Source organism: Hemitrygon akajei, chromosome 2 (assembly GCF_048418815.1).
Source record: "Hemitrygon akajei chromosome 2, sHemAka1.3, whole genome shotgun sequence".
In the NCBI taxonomy this organism is placed as follows: Eukaryota; Metazoa; Chordata; class Chondrichthyes; order Myliobatiformes; family Dasyatidae; genus Hemitrygon; species Hemitrygon akajei.
Genome location: NC_133125.1, coordinates 145,314,744 through 145,341,012, shown reverse-complemented (window position 1 = coordinate 145,341,012; position 26,269 = coordinate 145,314,744). Strand labels below are relative to the sequence as shown.

The following is a 26,269-nucleotide window of genomic DNA, read 5'->3' as shown; positions in this document are numbered from 1 at the left end:
GTCACTATTTATTGTTTTTGTAATTACCATGTATAAGGTTTACCCTGAGTTTCATGGGTGCAGGGAATTTCATTGCACCCTGGTGTATTTCACAATAAAAACCTGAATCTATTGCCTCCCCATCAAAAATTTAATTGTATGGCCATAGACGCCATCTACAGTATCTCCTTGGCGAGTGTTTGATGTGAACTAGTTTGAATATTGTCACATTTCAAAATAAACTTCTGACCACATACCCCGTTATCAGGAAAACACCTCTGTTTTGATTTGATCTCAGTAAAAACAGTAACTGTTTATCCCTGTCTCTAGCCATCGGTAGTGTTCACGGATCTAGACTTTACTATTGCAGCACAATGTCTTGTTCTTCTTTCCATAATATTGAGAGCATTCAAAGCTCTCATTCCTGTTCACCTATCTCTCCTGTATTTACAACCTATGTTCGTTCCCAGCACCTTGGAATGAAAATGCCTTTGCCATTATAGAAACAAAGAAAAACTACAGCACAATATAGGCCCTTTGGCCCACAAAGTTGTGCCGAACATGTCCCTACCTCAGAAATTACTAAGCTTACCCATAGCCCTCTATTTCTCTAAGCTCCATGTACCTATCCAAAAGTCTCTTAAAACACCCTATTGTATCCAACTCCACCACTGTTGCCAACAGCCCATTCCAGGCACTCACCACCCTCTGAGTAAAAAAACTTACCCCTGACATCTCCTCTGTACCTACTCCCCACCACCTTAAACCTGTGTCCTCTTGTGGCAACACATTTCAGCCCTGGGAAAAAACCTCTATCATAGTTTTAACTTTTTGTTGAACTGGAAAAGTCTAGTGATACCATTGATAAGCAATAATAGAAAATACCCAAGGAAATCCAGGAGCTCCTTTTGGCTTGAATCAGTGCTCATGTTAGGTGAGCAACTTTGTCCAAACCTGCTGCCTGTTGGGCTGCTGGCATTGAGGGCAGCAATGAAGATCCTCTATCTCTGGAGTGTTCAGGGCTTCCTTCATCATTTCAATAGCTTCCTCTCAGTTTACACTATTGTCAGTCATGCAAGTCCTAGCTAGAGACTCAGGAATGCCATCTCACTTAGATGTAGAAGGATTCTTCATTGCTGTTTCTATAACAATTTTGTTTTACCGGTCAGGTTTGTTCAGCCTGAGCTGAACCCCCGAACTTGGAGGTGACCCTACCAAGAGCCAAAGCATAAACCCCTAACTCCAGATCAACATAGCTCTCCGGATCGTTGAGGCATGTAAGCCTTCAAACCCTATGTTCATGTTGTGGTCCTCCTACTTTCTCCAAAGTTAATTTCTTATTTGCATTCTTTCTAGATATCGGCTGGAGATACAGGATGGGATGTGTTCAGTTTGGATTATCACGTTGATGGCCCAATTGCAACAGTAAGTACAGTTCTATGAAAATGACAGAAGTCCTTGAAATGTATCTAGCGCTTGAACAGTCTATTTTAAAGTCTGTTTTGTAATGTTTTTTGAGAGGCACTTGACTTGTTGGCATTTAGCCTGAAGTTGAATTCGGTTAATAATTTATACTATTTAAACTGCATATGTTTTTAAAACATTAATAATAGTTCATCATTACTTTTTTACAATGATTTTAAAATAGCCGTTTTAAATCCAAACTGAAAGCTATTGTGATTTTTTTGGAAATGTATCAGGAAGGCCACCTGGTAACTAAATGTCTTGTCAAGAAATTATGTTCTTTTAAAGACCATAGGACATAGTAGCAGAATAAAATCATTCCGCCTATTGAGTCTATCCTTCCATTCGTTTGTGGCTGACTAATTTTCACTTTCAACCCCATTCTCTTACTTACTCCCTGTAACTTTTGATGCCCTTTCTAATCAAGAAATGATCAACCTCCGCTTTAAATATACCGAATAGCTTGGCTTCCACAACCGTCCATGGCAATGAATTCCACAGATTCATCATCCTCTAGCTAAACAAATACTTCCTTGTCTCTGTATTCTGAGGCTGTACCTTCTGGTGCTAGATTCTCCCACTTTTGGAAACATCCTCTGCACTTTCACTCTATCGAAGTCTTCAATATTTCAATATGTTTCAATGAGATCCTCCCTCATTTTTCCAAACTCCAGTGATTACAGGTCCAGAACCGTCAAACCGTCCTCATCCATTATCCTTTTCATTTTCAGGATCATTCTCACGAACTCTTTATTCTCTGCAATGCTGGCAAATCCTTTCCTTAATATGGAGCCAAAAGCTGCACATAATATTCTAAATGTGGTCTGAACAAAGTCGTATCGAGCTTCAACATTGCATCCTTACTGTCATATTCTAGTCCTCTTGAAATGAATGCTAATATTGCATTTGCTTTCCTTACTACTGATTCAACTTGCAAGTTAACTTTTAGGGAATCCTGCACTATGTTTCCAAAGTCCCTTTGCCCCACAGGTTTCTGAATTTTGAAAGAAACATCTCAATTCTGTTTGTTATCTGGATCTTACTGAATGATTACTAATGCCTTGCATTTTACTAATACGCTAAGAGCTGGAAAGTATTCATAGATTATGAAATTAAATCCATGGCACCTCATTCCCCACTCCATTATGTCCCCATGAGAAAAGAAAATGGATCAGTATATGTGGAGCTGCCTAGCTTTAGCTCCTGATTAATGTTTTAATTGATGGCTGTTGTGTTTCAGGTGTTCACGCGAGAATGTATGAATCATTATTTAAGGGTATTCAACTTCCTGTGGCGAGCTAAACGAATGGAGTATGTTCTCACTGATATTTGGAAAGGACAGATGTGTAACGCTAAGTTGCTTAAAAACATACCAGGTAGGCGATTCACTACTGCCATCCCCCGTGGCTCCCTTGGAGCTGGCTCCACATCTCCCCCTACTATCAGCCGTCTCCCTCTGACATCGTCCCACTGTTCTCCATGCCCAACTACTACTCAAAGTCTGTTCTTAAGGCATCCAGTTTCCTCTTGTAGTACTTCGTCAGGGCTCTCATTTTAGCTTAGACTGTCCAAGAAGATGAACTGACTTTATGTAATAATTTCGAGAAATTCCCTGAATGATTCATTTTGAGGAACAAAGTTTACAATTGGCTTTGTCACATGTACATCAAAACTTACAGTGGAGTGCATAATTTTGCGTCAACGACCAACATAGTCTGAGGAATGTGGTGGGGACAGCCCACAAGTGTCATCACATCTCACTAATGCCTTTTTGGAACATACAAGGAAACTCAGGTGGTGACAGGAAGAGTGTATGAACTCCTCACAGACAGCAGTGGGAATTGAACCCCAATCAGTGATCACTGGTGCTGAAAAACGATTGCTACGCCACAGTACCAACCTACCAATCAGCAATTAGGAATTTTTTCTTTTCTCTTCCTGCCTTAAATTTGGCACAACAGCTATAGTTGTGAATTGTAATGCATCAAACTTGTCATCTATTGTTCAGTTCATAGTTTCCAGATGCCTCAATTCATAGCCCATTTCCAGTGACCTTCAAATCAAAAGTATCCTTCACAGTACATCAGCTGGACTTCTTTCTCAGCCAGCAATCAATATTCATTAGTTAGGTTGGGTGTTACTGAGATTTTAAAAACTGATATGAGACTTCACTACAACCAGCGCTGAAATGAGTGAAGGCTTGGTGTTCTTTTGCAGTTCCTTCTCCGTGTTCTTGCTCAGTGTTCAGATGAGTACAGTCAGGTCTTCTGTGCCTCTCTCTCCTTTCTCAGCAACGGACGAGCTCAAATGTGTGTCAGGCTACCTTGTTTATCATGAGTGGTATTTCTGAGATAATTGATGGTTGGTTAAATGTTAAACAAGGTTATTGAGTTGAAGCATTCAATCCATTATTTCCACTTGCTTTTGCTCAAAGATGTAATTTGGAATCTTAACTGAGTTCATCTTTGTTGAATCTTCAGAAATATTACCAGAAACCACCTGGTGGGAAGGGAGATATGGCTTCCAAGTTTTGACGTTATGATCTATGTTTCAGAACTGAAAGAAAACTGCGATCTTACACTTTTGTAAATCAAATTTCTTTGACCTTTCACTGTTCTGAAGTTTACCGCCTTTTCTATCTCCTTCAGAGCTATCAGGAGTGCTTCACCAGTGTCACATTCTGGCATCAGAAATGGTGCACTTTGTACATCAGATGCAGTATTACATCACTTTTGAGGTATGCCCAATAAGCAGCAATCACTTGTAAAATTGTTGCCTTGCCAAGTTAGTTTCAAATGTATTATTTTTGTATTAATTATGCTTGAGCAACATTACACCTTTTAACACACGCAGAATGCTGGAGGAACTCAGCAGGCCAGGTAGCATTTATGGAAAAGAGTGCATTCGATGTTTTGCACCAAGATCCTTCAGTGGGACCGGAGAAAAAAAAGACGAAGAGTCAGAGATAGGGGGTGGGAGGAGGTGAAGTAAAGAGTTGGGGTTGATTGGTGAAAGAGATACAGGTCTGGAGAAGGGGGAATCTAATAAGAGAGGACAGAAGGCTATGGAAGAAAGAGAAAGGGGGAGGAGCACCAGAGGGAGGCATTGGGCAGGCAAGGAGATAAGGTGAGAGAGGGAAAGGGATGGGGAATAGAGAGGGGGGATGGAAGTTTGAGAAATTAATGTTTATGCCATCAGTTTGGAGGCTACCCAGATGGAATATAAGTTATTGCTCCTCCAACCTGAGTGTGGCCTCATCACAGTAGTAGAGGAGGCTGTGGATGGACCTGTCAGAATGGGAAGTAGAATTAAAATGGGTTGTCACTGGGAGATCCTGCTTTTTCTGGCGGGCGGATCGTAGGTGCTCGGTAAAGCAGTCTCCTGTGGTGGATTTCACCGATATGCAAGAGGCCGCTCTGGGATCACTGGATACAATAGATGACCCCAACAGACTCATTGGTGAAGTGTCGCCTCATCTGGAATGTCTTTTTGGGGCCCTGAATGGTAGTGATGGAGGAGGTGTAGCAAGGGTAAGTGCCAGGAGTGAGATAAGTGGTGAGGGATAAAGGAATGAGGGAGTTGCGTAGGGAGTGATCCCTGTGGAAAGCAGAGTGTGAGGGGAGGGGAAGACGTGCTTGGTGGTGGGGACCCTGTTGGAGATGTCGGAAGCTGCAGGGAATTATGTGTCGGAAGCGGAGGCTGATGGGGTGGTAGTGAGGACAAGAGGAACCGTATCCCTCGTGTGGTGGCGGGAGGATGAGGTGAGGGCAGACTTGCATGAAATGCAGTTAAAGGCAGTGTTGATGGCGGAGGAAGGGAAGCCCCTTTCTTTGAAGAAGGAGGACATCTTTCTCTGGAATGAAAAGCCTCATCCTGAGAGCAGATGCAGCGAAGATGGAGAAATTGAGAAAAGGGGGTGGCATTTTTACGAGTAATATGGTGGGAAGAGGTATAGTCTGGGTAGCTGAGAGACTCAGTGGGTTTGTAATAGACATCATTGGATAAGCTGTCTCCAGAGATGGAAACAGAGATCAAGAAAGGGGAGGGAGGTGTTGGAAAGGGACCGGGTAAATTTGAGGGCAGAGTGGAAATTGGAGGCAAAGTTGATGTAGTCGACACCTTTTAACTGTTGTTATGGGATGCTTCAATCTGTAATATGGACTAGCTCCTCTTTTGATGGGGTAGAATTTGTTAGATGTTCAGGAAGGATTCCTGGCACAGTATGTGGACAGACTGACTAGAGGAGATGCCATTCTGAATCAAGCATGAGGCAATGAACCAAGTCAGGTAACTTGCCTTTTGGTGGGTGAGCATTTTGAGATAGCTATCACAACTCCCTGACTTTTTAGCATATCCATGGACAATATGGGAAAGTTTTTAATTAGGCAGGAACTGGAGAGTGTAAATTGGGAACAGGTGTTCTCAGCAAATGCACAGTAGGAATGTGAAGCTTGTTTAGGGAATTCTTGCACAGGGTTCTGGACAGGTTTGTCCCACTGGGTCTGGGAAAGGATGATAGGTTGAAGGAACCGTGGCTGACAAGTGATGTGGAGCACCTAGTCAAGAGGAAGAGGGAAACATACCTAAAGTTGAGGAAACAAAAATCAGACAGGATTCTTGAGAGTTATAAGTTAGTCAGGAAAAGATTTGGCAGAGCTCGAAGGGGGGATATTAGAAGGCCTTGGCAAGTCGAATTAAGGAAAATCCCAAAGGATCACGTTTGTGGTGAACAGGAGGATGACTAAATTGAGGGTATCACCGAGAATTGGGAAAGATGTGCTTGGAGGAAGGGGAGGTCCTTAATTAATAGTTAAGCGTTCTCTGGGGAGAGGAGCCCTGATAAATGAGGTCAGCATCAAACAGCCTAATGTGCTGAAGCATGTCAAGATTAAGATAGAGGCAGTATTGGACCTTCTGAAAAATATTAGGATAGTTAAGTCCCCAGGGCCAGAAGGATATAACCCAAGTTACTGCAGAATCGAAGGAAGAGGTTGCTGGGGCATTGACAATGATCTTTGCATCCTTCTTGGCCACAGGAGTAGTTCCAGAGGTCTGGAGGGTGGCAGATATTCTGTTGTTCATGGAAGTTATTAGGAATCATGCTGGAAATTATAGACCAGTGAGTCTTATGTCAGTGGCGAGCAAATTAATGGGGAGGATTCTTAGAGACAGGATTTACGAACATAGTCTGATTGGGTCCAGACAACATGGCTTTGTGAGGGGTAGGTTGTGCCTCGAGAGCCTGATTGAGTTTTTGAAGAGGTGACAAAACAAATTGGTGAAGGTTGAGCGGTGGATTTTAGTATTGCATTTGACAATAGCCAGGAGGGTCCCATGGAAATTTGACTACACGGATTCAGAGTTGGGGTTGTCCACTGAAAGCAGAGGGTGGTAGTAGATGGTGACCAGTGGTGTTGTGCAGGGATCTGATCTGGGACCCCTACTCTTCATGACTTTTATAAATAACTTGGATCAGAAAGTGGAAGGGTGGGTTCGTAATTGTGCTGATGACATAAAGGTTGGTAATGTTACAGATAGTGTAAAAGGTTGTAATGGGTTACAGCAGGATATAGACAGGATGCAGAGGTTGGTGGAGAAGTGCAGGTGAAGTTCAGTCCAGAAAAGTGTGAAGATTGAACTTGAAGATGGAGTAGGTTAGTGGTGGGATTCTTAGTAGCAGTGTGGAAGAACAGATAGATCTTGGGTCTAAGCCCATAGATCAGTTGCCACACGAGTTAATTGGATAAAAAGGCGGATGGTGTGCTTGCCTTCGTTAGTAGGGGGGTTGATTTTAAGAGCTGTAAGGTAAGGTTGCAGCTCTGTAATATTCCAGTTAGACCACACTTAGAGTATGGTGTTCAGTTCTAGTTGTCTCATAGGAAAGATATGGAAGCTTTAGAGATGGCATTAACCAGAATGCTGCCTGGATTAGAGACCATGTCTGATGTGGAAAAGTTCAGCTAGCTCGGGCTTTTCTCATTGGAGTGAAGGAGTATGAGAGACGACTTGAATGAAGTGTATAAGATTATGGTAGATAGAGTGAACATCCAGAGAAATTTTTCCCAGGTGTGGCCAAGGGCAATAGCAGAGGACATGTTTTTAAGATAAGTGGAGGGAAATTTAAGGTTAAGTTAAAGTTCAAGATGTCAGATAGGGTTTTTTCTTTACACAGAGTGGCAAGTGTCTGGAACATTTGAGGATGGTGATAGAGGGACGTTTAAGTGACCTTTAGATAGGTACATGGGTACAAGAAAAATGGAATGTTATAGGCTGTTTAGGAGGAAAAGGTAGATTGATCATACAGTAGGTTTGTATTGGTCGGCACAGCATCATGGGCCGAAGGGCCTGTATTGTGCTGTACTGTTCTGTCTTCTGTGAGCCGGGTTTGTTAAGTGTTGTGGAATGCAGCTTTGATAATAAAATTTCTAATTTAAATCCACTGTTTGTTGCCAAGCTGAAAGCTCACAGCTGTGAAGATTTTAACTGATTGATGAGGCACCAGTGTTCAGCAGCGAAATTAAACCATCGGTTTCATGGTTCTTATGCAGTATCAAATGAGTTCAGCTTATTACAACAGTCGCAATACAAGCAGAGGTTGTTCACCAAAAGTAGGGAAGTAGACTGCTTTAGTCCCTAGTTTTTGTCATTGCTGCTGAGGCAGAGGGTGTTAACAGAATTAGTTGGATTGTGGCTTCAAGAGGCTTCTGTTTTTCATTTTACCAAAGAGGAAACAAAGGGGTAAACTCTTAAATCAGCAGATCTTAATTGTATATTAATTTATACTCTAATGAGTCAATTGGATTATAATTGTTGGATAACCTATGCCTTCTACACCCTGCACTTGAAGGTCAGAAACTTCTTACCTACAGTAAATTAATATTTGTCAATCTTCTCTTTTTTAAGATTGTCTTAAAATGTAGCTCTAGTTAAATTTTGGGTTATCTGTCTTTGTATCTTCTTTCAAGGCTCAGTGGTAGATTTTGTTATGTAATTCACTTGTGAAGCACACACAAGGAGCTTAATATCAATGAAATATTTTGTTATAACTGAGGTTATCGATGTCCTGCAGGTATTGGAATGTTCCTGGGATGAGCTGTGGAATAAGTTGCAACAGGCACAGGATCTTGATCACATCACTGCTGCTCATGAAACTTTCCTTGACACAATAGTCTCACAATGTCTGCTGGACAGCAACTCCGAAGTAAGTGACATCAGCTTGCCCTGCATTGATGAAACTGTATATTAAGGATGTAGTAACATGCACAACACGCTGGAGGAACTCAGCAGGTCGGGCAGCATCCGTGGAAATGAACAGTCAACGTTTCAGGCTGATACCCTTCATCAGGACTGAAAAGGGAGGGGGCAGGGGCCCTATAAAGAAGGTGGGGGGAGGGTGGGAAGGAGAAGGCTGGTAGGTACCAGGTGAAAAATCAGTCAGGAGAAAGATCAAGGGGTGGGAGAGGGGAAGCAGGGAGGGGATAGGCAGGAAAGGTGAAGAAGGAATGTAAAGGGAAAGCACTGTGGGTAGTAGAAGAAGGCGGAACCATGAGGGAGATGATAGACAGCTGGAGAAGGAGGCAGAGTGAAACTGGGATGGGGGAAGGGAGGGGGAGGGAATTACCAGAAGTTGGAGAATTGAATGTTCATGCCAAGGGGCTGGAGACTACCCAGACTGTATATGAGATGTTTCTCCTCCAACCTGAGTTTGGCCTCATCATGGCAGTAGAGGAGGCCATGTATGGACATATCCGAATTGGAATGTGAAGCAGAGTTGAAGTGGGTGGCAACCGGAGGTCCTGTCTATTGTGGCAGACGGAGCAGCGGTGCTCGACGAAGCGGTCCCCCAATCTGCATCGGGTCTCGCCGATGTAGAGGAGGCCACACCGGGAGCACCAGATGCAATAGGTGACCCCCGTTGCCTCATCTAGAGGAAACATCAAATCCTCGTCCATCTGTCAACCCCTTAAGAATTCTGTACATTTTATTGAGATCTTCTCTGTCTTTCTGAATTCTTCGTACCAGATGTGACCCCAGATGGCAATGAATTTTCCACTTACTTTAAATTTTGCTCGGGTTCTTGTAGTGTAAATAGCGGTTGTTGACAAGTTGTCAGTGACATCCAGCTCTTCAACATGCTCAGATCTGATAATCATTGAGAAACTGATTTTGTCTGGTGTGTTTTTTGGTGGACAGGATATAAATGAGTAATTTTCAAGTTGTTAGGTTGATGTCAGTGTTGTGGCTGTATACATTAGCAGTTTGACAAGTGACATGAGAAATTAGATCATAAGACATAGGAGCAGAATTAGGCATTCAGCCCATTGAATCTGCTCCAGATCAGAACTGATAGAAATTCTGGAGAATGTCTCTAGCACTGATGTTGGATCCCAGAGCTTTGATATCTCTGGAGTGAATAAGTGGCTTTAGACTTCCATGATGATAATCTGAGGTAGATTATCCACTTGTTTTACTTCACTTTCTGGGTTCAGTTACTGTTTGGAAAAGGAAGTTTGTTTCATTTCCAGCATTCACTCCCCTCCTCCCATAACTTCAGTTTGCTGTAGAATTGTTGATCTGAATTAAACATGACTAAATTCAGTCATATCAATGTACACCTTTGATCTGATATGATCACTTGCATTCTTTAGCCATTTGCAGTCTTTTTATGTGGCTTCACTAGACTGATGTAATATTGTCTGAGGTTCCTCCTGGCAAGCCTGTCTACACTCATGAATTGATGCACGTTGTGTCCCTGGCTTGATTGTATTGGAAGAGTGGGAATTTACAGATCTTGAGATAATAGATTGTCTGTAATGCAGCTCTACTGCTAATGGCCTTCAGCACATTGTTGATTGCCAGATCTGTTGCTGGGTTGACGCCATTTCGGATACTCTACATCATACTCAGCATGATGTGCTCAGTGCGAAGATCAGATAGTCTTAAGATCATTTTGTTATTACTCCTACCAATCCTGTCATGGAGAGATGAATCTGCAGTTTGTAAGTTGATGAAAATGAGGTCCAGTTGTTTCATCCCTCTGTTGGTACTCCAGGTTTTGGCTGAATGAGTCTTTGGTGGTCCACTCAAGCCAATCTTGTGAAGCACTTTGAAATGCCCAGCCAGAAGCCAAAGGAGCTTGTTGGAAAACTTCATTCAGTGCAGAAAATTATGGAGGGCCTTGGGGATGCAGAAAGAAATGTTTCATTTTGCGCCTTCTACAGTACTAAAGCACGAAAAGGTGACAAGGTGGGCACTTAAAGAAAGAACCACAGTTTAAAAACTATAGAGTCCATTTTGGCCATCATAGATACGAGTGTAATGACGTCCTGAACCATACATTTCCATTGCTTCTGTGTATCAGCAAGGGTGCTGTGATCCAGAAACTAGCAAGTACAAGCTGAAGGTAGTCTGAAGATCAGTGCTGTGATGTTGCTGATGGAGAACAAGTGACACAAAAAAAGCACAAAGAAGGCCCCATTCAATCAGCTTGGTTAGTTTCAATCTAATGGTGAAACAATGCTCATAGTCTCTTTCTGATTGTGAGTGTCTACATGTGAAGTCACAAGACAGGGGTGCAGGTGAATAAGTGTGTAATTTTTCCTTTATTTTCTCCAGTATGTTGTGGTTGAACAAATGCAGCAAGTTCTGCACATTCACAGTGCTGAAGTCTAATAAACACTAATTAAACTAATAAATAAGACATTAGTTAATCAGAGCAGATGGCAGGGCAGGTGATGTGCTGCAGTTGCATAAGGCGGTAACTGGGAGACCCTGCAATAGCCATATATGCAGCAAGTGTTGGCTTGAGAAACTTTGACTCCGGGTCAAAAAGTTGAACGGAATCCACAAACCAACTTATTACAGGCCCAAAGCAGTCATTCCCGGGTTTAATCTCTCAAGTGCATTGTGGCTGACAACAGCATTGCTTATCTGTCAATGGAAATATATTGAACCTTTTCCTGATGGTTGATTGTTTTTTGTTCTAGGAACTGTTAACACAGCTTCGAGCACTGTTTGATCGAATCTTGGAGTTTCAGAGTGCGCAAGAGTCCATGTATCGTTCGGCCCTTGAGGAATTACATCATCGGCTGCGGTATGCAGAATTGAAGAAGGAAAGACAGGCAGAGGTATGATAGATGTGTTGCTGAAATATTGTATTATGGGTAAGATCTATAAACAGCAGGAGGTATGGGTAAAGCTACATCTATTAACAATGATAGAAGCAGTTGGAGCAGGTTCTATAAACTGCAGTTATCTAACACTTTTTTTTTCACATCAGGATACCCAACAAATTAATTGTAAATTAATTTCCTGATGCTAACATCTTTGACAAGAATGGCATTTATCTCCATCTGAACGATTCCTCAAGGCGGCAGGATGAGCTTCAACTGCTGAAGTTACTGTGATGAGAGTACTATCACTAGGACTGGGTCCCAGTTAGTTGGAAGGGAGCAGAGGGAATGAGAGTCTAGAGAGTTGTAAAGAAATGTGGCAAGCATTAGCTGGTGAGCTGATAACAACCCTTTGGGGTTTTTGAGTGGTTGGGTGGCAGATATTAGTTCTACTGTATTTGACGATTAAAATCGCCCAGTACTACTCTTCTGGGCTTTGGCAAATTGCTTGCTGCAGAATACCAAGCATCTAATCTTGTGGCCATGGTATTAGATGACTTGCAGTTAGAATTCTGGTTTTCTAGTTGATGATGGGAGATGTAGTAACAGCTATTAGATGATTGGACTCTCTTTTTGAGATGATTAAAGTCTGACCACATTTTAGACCAGACCTGAATGTTGCCAAGATAGATGTCTCATGCAGCAAAAAATAATTATGTGAAAAGTTGTGCTAGGACTATACATTTTACAACCACCAGCAAGAACTCCAAATTCCAAATTTAGGAAGAAGGGCTTCTGGGCTACTAACTGTACCAGCTAGTTATATTGAGTTTTAGTGTCAAGGACAGTGATTCTTGCCTCACCTCTGCAATTCAGTTTTATGCTCGTGCTGTAACTAAGATTGTAATGAGATTTGGAATCAGCCATCCTACTAGAGACCACATTGAGTACCAGTGAACAGTTTATTATTGAGTAAATATTGTTTGAAACTTTATGATTGATAGTATCCAATGTGCTGATGATAGAGACCAATAGGGCAGTAATTCAGCAAGATCTGGATTTTTTTTTTGTGAACTGTACATACCTGGATAATTTTCCACTCTTTAAAGCAGATCTGTCTAATGATTGGAATAGTTTGATCAAAGCAGTGGTTCCCAAAGTTTCTTTTGGCTCCCAGACCACATCTCCCTAACACCTCTCTCTTTCTGGCCATCACATAAAAACTATAAAGAATTTTGATTTATGATGCACAGTGAAATAAAATAGGAACTGCAAATTTAGAACAGTGACAATTAATTGCAAAAAAAATTCAAATCTATTTAAAGTTACAAATAAAATTATTTAATTACAGTGATAAAAATTTTATTAACAATTTTAGAGCATGTTATTAGTTATTCAACTATTCACTGCTTCATGGGCTTGGTGCAGTGATATCAGCTTCTCAACATCAGGCTGAAGGAGTCTCAGATCCCCACGTTCAGTAATTTGCAGTCTGTTTCATTGCTTTGAAAGAATTTGGGCGACTGCACTGAAACAATACTCCACTAAATATGATGTTGGAAAGGCGATAAAGAACATCTTGGCCTTTTTCCAGTGGAGTGAGAAAAATGCTAGGCCTGGATTGTGGAGAAATGCAGTGATACTGCTTTTATTAAAAGTTCAAGTTACCTCCTAGTGAACAGCTTAGAGCTGTGAGATCTTTTCTGAAACTATCTCAGTTGACAGAATGGTGACACCGCACAATGCCTTTTGTATAAAGATGGAACACTCTCCAAGAATAAAGTGTGGTTAATCACTTAGATATTGCTCCAATATTTGCAATAGGTATTTGCAAGGGATAGATTAGTGAGGATAATGTCAGTAAGTATCTCCCTTGTGCTGCAGCTCATACCACCTACTATTAACCCAGTCTGGCAACTAGGTCTTTCTAGTCATTCTAACTCGGTCAGTGGATGATAAAAACAGCAACTCGTATGTTAGACATTCATGGTTCGCAAGACGAACTCTTTGTTGCATATCACTGTGCTGTTATTTCCAGATCTAGCTTGCCAGTACAGTAGGTTATGCTTTGAGATGGTGATGCCAGAGCTGCAACTTCAGCTGCAAAGCCTCTGCTGTACTATACTCTCTTAACTTTACAACCAGAGAATTCACTGTTGTAACCTGCACAAAGATGAGAACTGAATTGTACAAGGCAAAAATCTTTGTGCAGAATAACTGCTAAATTATCTTTTTTAACAACGCTGAATAAAAATTTAGTAATACTCTCAGAGCACAAGGGCAATTCTTTTCCTGTTTGAATTATGACTGGAATCTTTTACACCTAACTGAAACTGCAGAATGAGAGATGCCACTTCGACAGTGCAGTACCCATTCCTCCCTCCCTCCAGCACTGTCCTTTTGACAGTGCAGCATTTCTCACTCCCTCATGCCTTTCTGGGAGCACAGTGTATCTTTAGATATGTAGTGTTCTATCTTAGATTTTATGCGGTACTCTCTGGCGTGTAATGAACCCTGGTACAGAGTGCCATCATTGGAATTAGAGTTACAGATGAGGCCCCCATTTAAATTCTGTATTTATCCCCACATATGTTACAAAGTTCAAGCTGGTTAAATCCACCACTGAGCCTCAAGCAGCAATAGTCTACTTCGGGATATATATATATATATATATATATATAGATATGTATATATATATTTTGTCTTTGCTAAGTAGGAACATAAGAGTAAGGTATCAGTTGAAGAAGCTGAGGCAGAGGATTTGTCACAGATCAGGGAATGTTATTGCTTTGATCTGCTTCCATGGTTAGAACAACACAGCTCTTTTTGCCAACTCTTCCAAAATTACTTATTGATTCTCTCATTCCATTACAACCTGTGGTATATTGATGCATACAAAAGTGATGCTGTAATGGTACAAGTGAAATGAGTTTTTCATTGTATGCAAAACATTTTGGCAATGTACATTATAAACTCTGTTATTTCAATAAATTAATTCTTGCAAAATCACTTTTGAGCATTAAGCAAGCTCCTATACAACAGCTTGCTACTGCTTGGAAGAAGTTCCTGCTAGTTATGTCACTACAGATGTGATAAATGTGTGTTGGTCTTGGAGATTAGATAAACATTTGATCTTTAAAAATAAGAGCTTCAGCTTTCAAGATGTCTCCCTGCATGGAATTAAAATATCTTTGTAAATTGGGGAGCAACAGAAATGCCTTTCCTGGCAGTCCATTTTGGGGATGGCAACATGATGCCAAATCTTCAAAGGGAACACAAAAATGGAAAAATACTGACAGTTTTCAACAGGTTGTTATAAATTATTATTAACCAGAAATAAGAGGATATTACTCAGGGATCATCCCACAAGAATATACAAATAAAAAAATTGTGATCACTTTGGTATTATTCTGTAGATCCCAACATTCCTGCAGAGAAGAGGAGCAGGTATGTAGGGAGATTGCAGATAGTTGTAAGAGTAATAGGGGTGCAACAGAAGGTAACTTTAACTTTCCATCTGAGACTGCCCTAATGCTCAGAAGTTGAATGGGACAGATTTGTTCAGTGTGTCCAGGAAATTTTTCCTAAGCTGTGTATAGATAGCTCCACGAGACAGGCAATGCTTGAACCTCCTGCTGAAAAATGAGGCAGGGTGAGTGACTTGTGTGTCATTTGGGGAACATTTTGAGACCAGTGATCATAATTTTGTTAGTTTTTAGATAGTTATGGAAAAATGATATGATTGGTCCACAAGATAAAATCGTACATTAGCGTGAGGATGACTTTGAAGGTAAAGCTTGCTTGGGGGAGAGAGGCGGGGAAAAACAGACTGCTAGAGGAACTCAGCATCTGTGGAGGGATAAGGGCAAGGGCTGAGACCCTTCATCTGGTCTGAAAGATAGAGGGTACATAGCCAGAATAAAGAGGTTGGGGAAGGGGTGGAGCAAGAAGCTACAGGAGCCTTGGGGCTCACACCACCAGGTTCAAAGGATCATTTCATTGTCAAAGTATGGACGTATAATGAACTGATATTTGTCTTCTCCATGTAGGCATGATATACAGAAAGACCACAGAGTTGAAAGTAAAGACATCAACTCCCCCCCCCTTGTGAAATAAAAACAGCGACAATAGCATCAAATCCCCCCTCGCAGAAAATACACCAACAATAACAATCCCCATCCGCAGAAAAAACAGCGACAATAATGATCCCCAACCCACTCATTTGCAAAAAAGAACAACAACAGTAGCATCAACCCCCCGCCCACCCCCACAAGAGTGAAAATGCCATAAACTGTTTAGGAACAGTTATTACCCCATAGCCATCGGGCTCTTGAACCAAAGGGCATAACTTCACCCTGACTTAACTTGCCCATCATTGAAATGCTCCCACAACCTATGGACTTGTGTTCTCAATATTTATTGCTTATGTATTTACTGTTAATATTATTTCCTTCTTTTTGTATTTTCAGTCTGTTTTATTTGGCACACTGGTTGAACACACAAGTTGGTGCATTCTTCCATTGATTTCTGTTATGGATTTATTGAATATGCCCACAAGAAAATGAATCTCAGGGTTGTATTTGATGACATATATGTACTTTGATCATAAGTATACTTAGTACTTGATCTTTGACAGAATTGGGGAATCTTGTTACATAAGGGATTGAAGTGCAGAACACAGAAGGAAAACAGAAGGAGGCGTGTCAAGTTTAAGCAGATGTGTTGTGAATGTTTGGTTTTAAGGGATGTTGGCAGACATTGAAGCAGGAAAGTAGGAGGGCAAAAGGAGGTTGTGAGTTAGCTTTGGGAGATAAGACAAGGGATAATCTGAAAAAATTATCTAACTATATTGAAATTGTTACATATCCAGGCAACAATGAACATATGAGTTAGGCAAGGGTTTTTATAACAAATAACACGTTTATTAAACATTGAAAACAAACCCCCCAAAAGTAAACAAACACTAACGTAACCGGAAAACAGCTGCTGTGCGGCAGCTTAACAGTTCTTAAAGCGATGTTGCAAAAACAGTTCTTTAAAAGTGGTATGCCAAAAGTTCAAAATGCTCACAGTCCATTGACAAGGAGAGACTTTTTAAGGCGATTTAAATTCTCTTCCACATCGTTTTCCTTCAGTTTCCAAAGTTGAACTCTTCCCACGAAGAACTTTATGAAACATAATGGCTTAAAGGCACTGACCTTTCCTTTATCACACTGTCCTCAATCTTCTGCTGTCCCGCAGAGATTAACACGAGAACAGTCAACGAAATCCTTCCGAATGAGGATCACACAAGGTCGAACCCGTTTCACCGTCGAAAATCGATTCTCCTCGATCTTTAACTCCTGAACTTCGATCTTCACTCTCCACTAGCAGTATTGTAAAGAAACTGCTGGCAATGACCGTTTAAACTTTAGGCATTAGATAAAACTTCATCTTTCGACTAAACTGCGTCATCACATTAAATCACGCAGTGGCATGAAGTCAACTTGGCAAATCCAGCCACGAGCTGCCCCATCCCACAGGGAGGGGTCCTCCTCTTATACCCTGTAAAAAAAAAACTGTCACATGACCTCTACTGGCGGGAAAATGACATCATTCCACCATCACAAGACCATTACCTCAAGTCCAGTATAGCTTCAACCCCAGTCACGTGACAAGGGAACCACTGTCACGTGTCACGAGTACGTAACAAAATCAAAAGGTTAACTAGGAGATTATAGGTCCCCTTAAAGATCACTGTAATCATCTTGTATGTGGAGGCATGTGAGATGGATGTGGCCTTGAATGAATATGTCTCATCTGTATTTGCTCTAGAGAAAGGCAGGTAAGCTGGAGAATCCAGGGAAGAGAACAGTGATATCTTGAAGCATCCACATTGCAAAAGGGAGGTGCTAGTGATTTTTAAAGTGCATAATGGTGGATAAATCCATATAGCACATCAAGAGAATCCAAGGACATTGTGGGAGGTTAGGGAATAAATTGCTTGGGCCTGGCAGAGATGTACCCAAATACTGGAGGGTGGCCAAATTGGTGCCTTTATATAAGAAGGGCTACAAGGACAAACCAGAGAACTACAGTAGGTAATGGAGGGGACTCTGAGAGAAATTTGGAAAGGCAAGGACTGATTAGGGAATAGGCAGGATGGCTTTGTGCATTGGAAATCATGTCTCATGAATTTGATTGTATTTTCCAAGTGATGACCAAAGGGATTGCTGTGGACAAGGTGGTAGATGTTGGCTGCATGGACTTTAGCAAGGTCTTTGACAGAGTCTGCCAGGTAAGTTGGGCTGGAAAGTTAGATCACATGGAATCCAGGTGAGCCAATCAATTGGATACAAACTTATCTTGGTAGCAGGAGTCAGAGGATAGTAGTGGAAGGTGGTTTTCCAGAGGCCTGATTGGTGCAATTAGTAAGATTTCAGATAATGCCATAATTGGTGGTAAAGTGTACAGTAAAGAAGGTATCTAAGATTACAGGAAGACTGGGAAAATGGGTCAAGGATTGGCAGATTGAATTTAGCCATGGCAAGTCCAAAGATTTACATTTTGTTAAGTTAAATCATAGAAGGACATACACAATAACTGACAAGTCCCTGGGAAGTGTAGACTAAGAGGCCTAGGGGTGCAAGAACATAATTCCCTGAAAGTGGTGACATGGATAAACAGAACGATGAAGACAATGCTTGAGATGCTTGCCCTTGTCGATCAGGGCATTGAGCACAAGAGTTAAGATGTTGTGTTCCATTTTTATAAAGTTCAAAGTAAATTTATTATCATAGTACCTGTACGTATATGTCACCATATACAACCCTGAGATTGATTTTCTTGCAGGCATACTCAGTAAATCCAACAACCATAATAGAATCACGGAAAGACCACACCCAACAGGGTGGACAACTGGTCAGCAAAAGACAACAAACTGTGCAAATACAAAAGAAAAAAAATATCAAGGTCATGAAATGAAGAGTCCTTGGGAATGGTTCAGTGTTGGGGCAAGTGAAGTTATCCCATCTGGTTCAAGAGCCTGATGGTTGAAAGGTGATAGTTTTTCCTGAAACTGCTTGTGTGGGTCCTGAAGCTCCTATACCTTCCTGATAGCAGCAATGAGAAGAGAGATTGACATGGGTGTTGGAGATCCTTGATGATAGATGCTGCTTTCTTGCGACATTGTTCCGTATAAATGCACACAATGCGGGGAGGACTTTACCTGTGATGGACTGGGGTGCATCCACTGCTTTATATAGGATTTTTCATTTAAGGAAAAAGAAAACAATTTGTACAAGACATTGGTGAGATCGCACTTAAGAGTACTATGTGCAATTCTGGTTGCCTATCTATAGGAAGGGTGTCATTAAGCTGGAAAGTGTACAATAAATATCCGCATAGATGTTATTGGGACTGGAGATCCTGAGTTCAAACAGACAATGAATAGGCTGACACTGTTTCCTCCGGAGTGTGAATAAACTCATGAGGGACATCGATAAGGGTAGGCACAATACCTTACCCAGGGTAGGAGAATCCAAAACTAAGGGGCACAGGTTAATTGTGACAGAAAAAAAATTTAAAGGGAAACTGAGGGCAGATGTTGCACACAGGGAGTGGTATGTGGAATGAGCTGCCAGAGGAAGTATGGTGGTGAGTACCACTGCAAAGTTAAAACACTAGTTGATTAGGTACATGGGTGAGAAGGTTTAAAGGGATATGGGCCAAATGCAGGCAAATTTGACTAGTTCATGTGGACATTTTGGTTGGCATGGACGAGCTGGGCTGAAGGCCTGATTCTGTGCCGTGGAGAAGATGATTCACGGTGAAGAGACTGGGATTGGAAGTCATGCTGATGGCTGGATGTGGTGAGTGATGGAAAAGTTGCACCAAGCAATTATAGGAAAAAAATATTCAGTTAGTTCTCTGAACCACCAAGTGCCCCCTAGAGGGAAAGTTGCAGTTATGTCCTTTCAATGCACAACATTTGTACTTTTAGTGGATGGAATATAACTATCAGTTTTATTCCCCACATGATTCCATAACCTAGTCATATCCTGAAAAACATTGAATTACTTGTATCCCCACAAAATATTACTTTTACTCCTCCATTTAGGGGAAGTGGGGAACGACAGCAGCTGAAGAGGAGGCAGAAAATAAGAGAATTAATGAATTCCAGCAGTTAATTCCGAAGATGTGTTCTCAGATACGTGTATGCTCACATTTTTACCAGGTGAGTAATTCCAGTCTGCAATTATGGTATGTATTGGGAGTACATGAATACAGCAGTGTATCTCAGTGCTCAAGTCTTAATAACTCATTGAGATCACGAATTTTCAACAATGGATATTTGAAATAACGTAATGATCTCCTTCCATCCTGAGTGGAAATTTAATGAAAAAGAATTATCAATTTACTCTGTTAATTCTTTAACGTTTTATTGGAAATCTGCATCTGTTCTTGTGCTCCATTCATGATCAACTATTTATGCAAGGCGTTTCCTCATGTTTTCCTTGTGTTTAGTTTTGACTGGATTATATCCCAACTTATTAATTTAGTAAGGGGGAGGGAAATGTTTCAGATCAGTGAGCTTTCATCGAAGTAGGATTGTTCTGCCAAGTAATAAGTTATAACTGTGTTGCAGATCGTAGGTTTACAAAGGCACTGACATGTAGCCTCCATAGTGATCCATGGCTCCAGGGCTCTTGTGCAGGTCATGGCTCATCAGGAATTCTCGGTGCATGTGACAGTAATAAGTCAATTACCAATTAAATGGGTTAGTGTAGACAGGCTTCACAGTCAGCATAGATGAGTTTGGCCAAAGGAGCTTGTTTTTGTGCTGCAATTCTACGATTTTCTATTTCCAGCCGCGTTCTACATCTCCTGGTTCTACTCTTTCTTCTCTCGCTGCATTGCCTGACTTGTTGCCTGTCCCCAGTATTTTCAGAGTTCGAGCATCTATGTTTTTCAGATTCAGATTAATTACTTGTCATACACAACAGGGACCAATTAATCTTCTGGAAGCTCACAGTGCAAACAGTATACTTGTAATAATAGATACACCAGTAAATATGACAGGTGCAAAATAGCAGAATAGTTCAAAGGTGTAGTGCAAACTGAAGTAGTGTATAAAGAAAAGATAAAGTGACAGTGCAGAAGAGGAAGAATTGAGGATTTGAGAATGTGGTAGCAACACTGGGAAGGGGACATGAAAGAGCTGAAGCTGTACTTGAGTCTGGCCATCAGGGACCGAGGAATCTGTTAGGATACATTGTATAGTGCATCTGTAGAAGTTTAAGAGAATCATAGAAACAAAGAAACCCTACAGCACAATACAGGCCCTTCGGCCCACAATGCTGTGCTGAGCATGTACTTACTTTAGAAATTTCCTAGGGTTACCCATAGCCCTCTATTTTTCTAAGCTCCATGTACCTATCCAGGAGCCCCTTGTAAACAAAGCTGAATGTTCTCCGATGTCTAAGGCAGTACATATCCCAATGTGCTTTTTCGATCACCACATCACTATGGAGGGACCAGGGGAGATTGCAGTTGACGTGGAACTTGAAGATGTCAGCTTGGGTCAACCAGTTCTTTTGCCTTGCTAATGTTGAGGATTATGTTGTTGTTTTGACACCAGGACACAGCGTTCGCAATCTCTTTCCTCTACTTCCATCATCTAATTAGTGGATTGAGTATTTAGTTATACAGTCACGGGTATACAGGGAGCAGAGCCGGTGACTGAGCACACAACCCAAAAAGCACCATCAGTAGGCATCAGGGTAAATGAAACGTTATGACAAATTCTAACTGATTCAGTTGGCCGATCAGAAAATCTAAAAGCAGGTGGGAGCCCTAAGGCACCAGTAATTCAGAAGTGAGCTTGTTTGGTGTTACTGTGTTGATGGCTGTACTGTAATCAATGAATAACATCCTGATGTATGTATTCTAATTGTCAAGGTGATCCAGAGCTGATGCAGTGTAAGGGAGATGGTGTTTTACCTGTATGCAAATTGAAATTACCATCATTACTGCCTGATACGTTGCTGGTGTTCAGGGCAGCAATGAAAGTCTTCCATCTCTGGCAGTCTTCAGGCCTCCTTCCTTGTGTCAGTAGCTTCCTCGTGGTTTTTAATACTGTCAGTCATGCAAGCCTTGGGTGGAGACTTAGGAATACCATCGCGCTCAGATTCTTCATTGCTGTTTCTGTAACAATTTTGTTTTACCGGTCAAGGTTGCTAGCCCTGAGCTGAAACCCCCGAACTTGGAGGACCAGTGGACTGCTCTTAGTCTGCCCTCTACCCTTTGACCTGTTTGGCATGGGTGACCCTACCGAGAGCCAAAGTGTAATGCCCTGACTCCAGCCAACATAGCTCTCCAGGTCATTGAGGCACACAAGCCATGACAAAGTTGTGGTCCTCCTTGGAGGTTTGCAAATGGTAGGAGCTTTATATTGTCTGATGTGGGCCATTACCAAGCTCTCAAAGTACTTCGTTGGGGTCGATGATGCAGCTGTTTGTCGGTAGTTGTAGATACAGGACACGTTACTTTTCTTGGAAATGGGAATGATGGAGGTTTCCTTGAAAAATTACATTCCAAAATGAGAACAAGGGGTGGAGTATTAGACGTGTAGCAATGGTGTTTTTATCTTACACTTTTTCAACCTAATTACATAGGACGTATGATCTTTTGATGAGTGCAGAGCTGTCCATGTACACATTCATCCTTCTTAGCATCTTCCAGGTTTTTGTCATCCAATTTAATTAAAAATATGTTTAAAGCTAATTTGCTTAAATATATTTAGTTCCTACTAATTAAGAACGTCTTGTGCTGCAAGATTTAATGTAGTTAACCTTCATTTCCTCTCTTTAGGATATTGTCCAACAATTCCTGGTATTATTGACAAAAAGTCCTGATGAAAGTCTCCGTTTCCTTAACTTCAGACTGGACTTCAACGAACATTATAAAGCAAGGGATCCTCGGCTGCGCGCTTCACTGGGCAGTACCAGGGGCAAACGCAACTCAGCAATGTAAGCTGTTATCCAGAGACATTTCTACTCATTATAATGAGGGCTACAGTTACATCTACCATGGGTTTCTGCTCTTGCTGCCCTGTTGATCAGAATATGTGTGTTGGTTGCCAGTGATGTATCACTGAAGAGCGAGACAATTAATCACCTGTCACTGACAAATATTAAATCTCGAGAGCGAGAATTGTATTCCACGTCACAATGTAATTTATTTATAATCGATGAATGTTTTGTTTGTGAATTAAACTGAAGTTTGTTGCAATTTGCATTTTTTAGCTTTAATTGCAGCTTTGTTTGAACTTTGCAGTCAAAACAGAATATCATTTATAGATCAAATACCACATTTTATTTTACAGATAACAAAATGTTTTAAACTGCTTTAAAAAAATTGTTCAGGAACAAACTGTTTTTTAATGGCGATTCACTTAACTTGTTTTCATGTTGCAACATAGACTGACACAGTTGAATTAATTTTAAAAATGACATCACATGATTAAATTCATTTTTTTAGAATTACATAGTAAATAGTTTCAATTATTTCATTATGTAAAATAAACCTAATGGGCTATAAATGAAAGAAATATCTGCAAAGGGTTCTTATGGTTTAATTTGTGAAAGAGTTCAATTTGTTTCAGTATTATTAAGTCTCTGTGTGGATTTTCTTGTGCTCCAAAGCCAGTCTGACAATGAATAAGTACAAGGATAGGGCAGTAATACTGGGCCCCGGAAAGAGGTATCTCTTCTAGGCTACATGCAATATTTCATGGGTTCTTCGACAGTGATGTTTGGAACATCAATTCGGGGGCTGCACACAAGTTATGATGGTTTCTATTCCTAAAGTTTTCTAATAGACAGGGTGTGGAGAGTGGTGGGAATGCAACATTTGCTTAAACCCCCCCCACACACACACACATCAACTTAAAAACACAGGTTGGGAAAACTGCTGAAGACTACCTTGTAAATCTTGTCCCATGTTTGTAGGCTGCAGCAAACATTTAACATTCAAGTGCACTAATTTATCTGTTAATACTGTTTCAGTAAATTATCTATTTTGTCATAACGTGGCTGAGCTGTTGCCGCTTTTCGAGCGCTGTGTGTTCTAAAGTTGAAAGGCAAGCCTGCCCATTAATCTAACATAGAAATAGACGTGTACACTAGAAAAAAAGAGTTATAACATTGTGGGTATAACAACAACATTTATTTATTTAAAATTTTAAGCATATTTTCTAAATACAGCTCTGACTTCCTCACTTGTTTTCCCTCAGGATCCGTGACTGCAGAATGAGTGAGTGAGTCGTAACTTAGAGGATGCGCAAACTTTCCCAAACATCCTTTATAGTTAAACTATGAATTATAGGTAATGTAGGATCTTTGGATCTAGCGAGTTGTGTAAGGAGGAAGTCTATCTCAAATGTTAATTCTAGATGAGTTTGTAGGCTATTTTAAGGGATTACATATTGAATTTGAATTATTTATGGAAGACTATTTAAGCAGTGTAAAATGAGGGCCCATATAGTCTGAGCTAATGTCATGAATTTACTGCATCCCTGTACCCTGTAATGGTTTGGTCTGTGGAATGAAATGGCTTGTGGTGTTGGCTTTATGGGCAGTTATGCCCAGAGACCCTGGGTTCTAATGCAGATGCAGAGCACAATGCCTGACGTCTGTGTAGCATGGTTTTCTCCCTCCTCAGAAATGACATGGGAAGAGTTCCTTTGCTATTGAGTTATTAAATATCCATTTAAAGCACCACCTGATGTCTGTTTGGTCACACCCTCACACTTGGTGACAGAACTTGGTGACTTGGTGTCCAACAGAAGGCTCTACATCCTATTCTATTCAGTTTGGGTTTATGTGTATCTTGTCTCACATCCGTATCCCTCTTCAATGAAGATTGGAGTCTGTAGATGCTGCAATATGGAAAATTAAACTGCTGAAAGAAATTTGTGGGTTGAGCAGTGACTTTGGGGAAGGGGTGAGGTGGGGGAGGAGCTCCTGACATTTCAGGTTGTATTAAGGCCTTTTTATTTTCAATTGATTCTGAGTCAGCATGGTTTTGTTGGGAGAAGTTCTAGAGTTCTACAATCGGTTGTGTGTACAGGAGCTTTCTGGCATCATCTCTTTGAAGAGACCTGCCTCCAATTTTATGGTTACATACTTTTTTTTTTACCAATTTTTCTCCACTTGTACCTGATAAATTTTTTCATTGTTTAAGCACTCAATCATGTTTCACCTTTTATCTTATATATTTGAAATTCCTGTTATTAAACCTGTTATGTTTTTTTTATGATTGCAAGATTCTGCTAGACATTAAGAACTGCAGTTAAGAAACAGAAGGAGCTGGACCTGATGTGGATCATACTGCCTCTTGGTCAGAGAGGCTTCGGAGGAGTTAGTGCACGAAGGAGGCTGCAGACTGATAGCGAGTGACCATCTTTGTTACTTTTCTTATAATCCCAAGACCCTTTTGGACATTGCTAATGCTGCAAGTCTGATTCACTGGTTTATTGGCGGACAGTGGGGAGCTGCGTGGTCGTGCTCGTAGTGAGGAGCTAGGCCTCAAGCTGCAATGTGGTGTTACAAGAATCACCCCTGTTTACAGCTGCCGGGGGAGAGGTGTCAAAGCTGGTGAGTTCCACTGGGTGCGATGTGGCATAGCATCGGGGCTGGAGTCAGTGCTGTGCCCCGAGTGTACTCTCAGAGAAGACGAGCTGTATTATGGCCAACGGATTTCTGCGGCATTCAAGGACTCGGGGTGTCAAGCTACGGTGTTACCTGTTTACAGCCACCAGGAGAGAGGCTGCAAGATTTAATGTGATTAAAAGGATCGCGAGGCCCTTTTAGACATTGTAGGTGTGGAATGTTGCAAGTGTGATTCTCTGGTTTGTTGGCAGGGGAGCTGCTTGGCCTTGGTCCCAGCGAGGACTAGGCCTTAATCTGCGGTGTGGCCTGGAGAGAAGTGTCAAAGCCAGTTTGCTTCACGTGATGGGGGCAGGATGGCACGGGGTTCAGGCTGGAGTCGATACCGCCCCTCAGTGTTCCTTCGGCAGAAGTCGAGCTGTATTGTGGTAGACTGCAAATTTCTGCGGCATCCACGGACTTAGGGTCTGGACCATTCGTTTGCGTGACTTTTTTACCGATATCCTACACGTGCCTGCATGTATCTTGTATGTGCTTTGTGTGACTCTTGGTACTGTATTCGTATATGGTTAAATGACAATTAAATTGAATTGAATTTATGCCCCAGTGTTGCTCAGGTAATTTTGTGCTACAATTCTTCCAGATCTTTCAGAACCTTACAGATGCTTTCCAATACAGATGTGATTCCCTTGTAGCTTCATTCTTTTTTGGAAGCAACTTTTGTTAGACTAACTGCTTACCTGAATGTTAGGCTTCTTTCCTCCAAGTGCTCATCCATACCTCAGAATTGAATAATGAAAATATTTCAGGACTAGATCATGTTGCTTTTAACTTTTTAATTTCAAAAGAATTTTGTTAAAATGTACTGGCAATTTGGATGACACATGAAAATCTTGTGTGTTATCAATAATCTCATTGAATAGTAAGTGTAATGAAAAGTAAGAATACGCTACCTGTCCCCTCAAGTGTGTTCTACTATTCACTCCGTTAGTACGGATCCTACAGTACATCTGAGGCCACTTTCCTGCTTTACTATTGGCATAGAGAACAAATGCATGGAGGCTG

At 41.2% G+C, this 26,269-nt stretch overlaps 1 protein-coding gene across 2 annotated transcripts in view; it reads left to right on the top strand.

The window, feature by feature from the left end:
- The window catches only part of tubgcp3 (tubulin gamma complex component 3), a 135,843-nt gene extending 110,054 nt beyond the window's left edge, over positions 1 to 25,789 (top strand). The window contains exons 16-23 of one of the 2 annotated variants that reach the window (XM_073029190.1): positions 1,336 to 1,404; positions 2,684 to 2,819; positions 4,092 to 4,180; positions 8,513 to 8,644; positions 11,430 to 11,570; positions 19,654 to 19,770; positions 22,407 to 22,564; positions 24,862 to 25,789. In XM_073029190.1, the coding sequence (XP_072885291.1) occupies positions 1,336 to 1,404; positions 2,684 to 2,819; positions 4,092 to 4,180; positions 8,513 to 8,644; positions 11,430 to 11,570; positions 19,654 to 19,770; positions 22,407 to 22,564; positions 24,862 to 24,871 (852 nt within the window). In that variant the 3' untranslated portion in view covers positions 24,872 to 25,789. Of the gene's footprint in view, positions 1 to 1,335; positions 1,405 to 2,683; positions 2,820 to 4,091; positions 4,181 to 8,512; positions 8,645 to 11,429; positions 11,571 to 19,653; positions 19,771 to 22,406; positions 23,146 to 24,861 lie in introns of those variants that run through there. The other variant, XM_073029198.1, reaches the window with a different exon arrangement.
- The last annotated feature ends 480 nt before the right edge of the window (positions 25,790 to 26,269 follow it).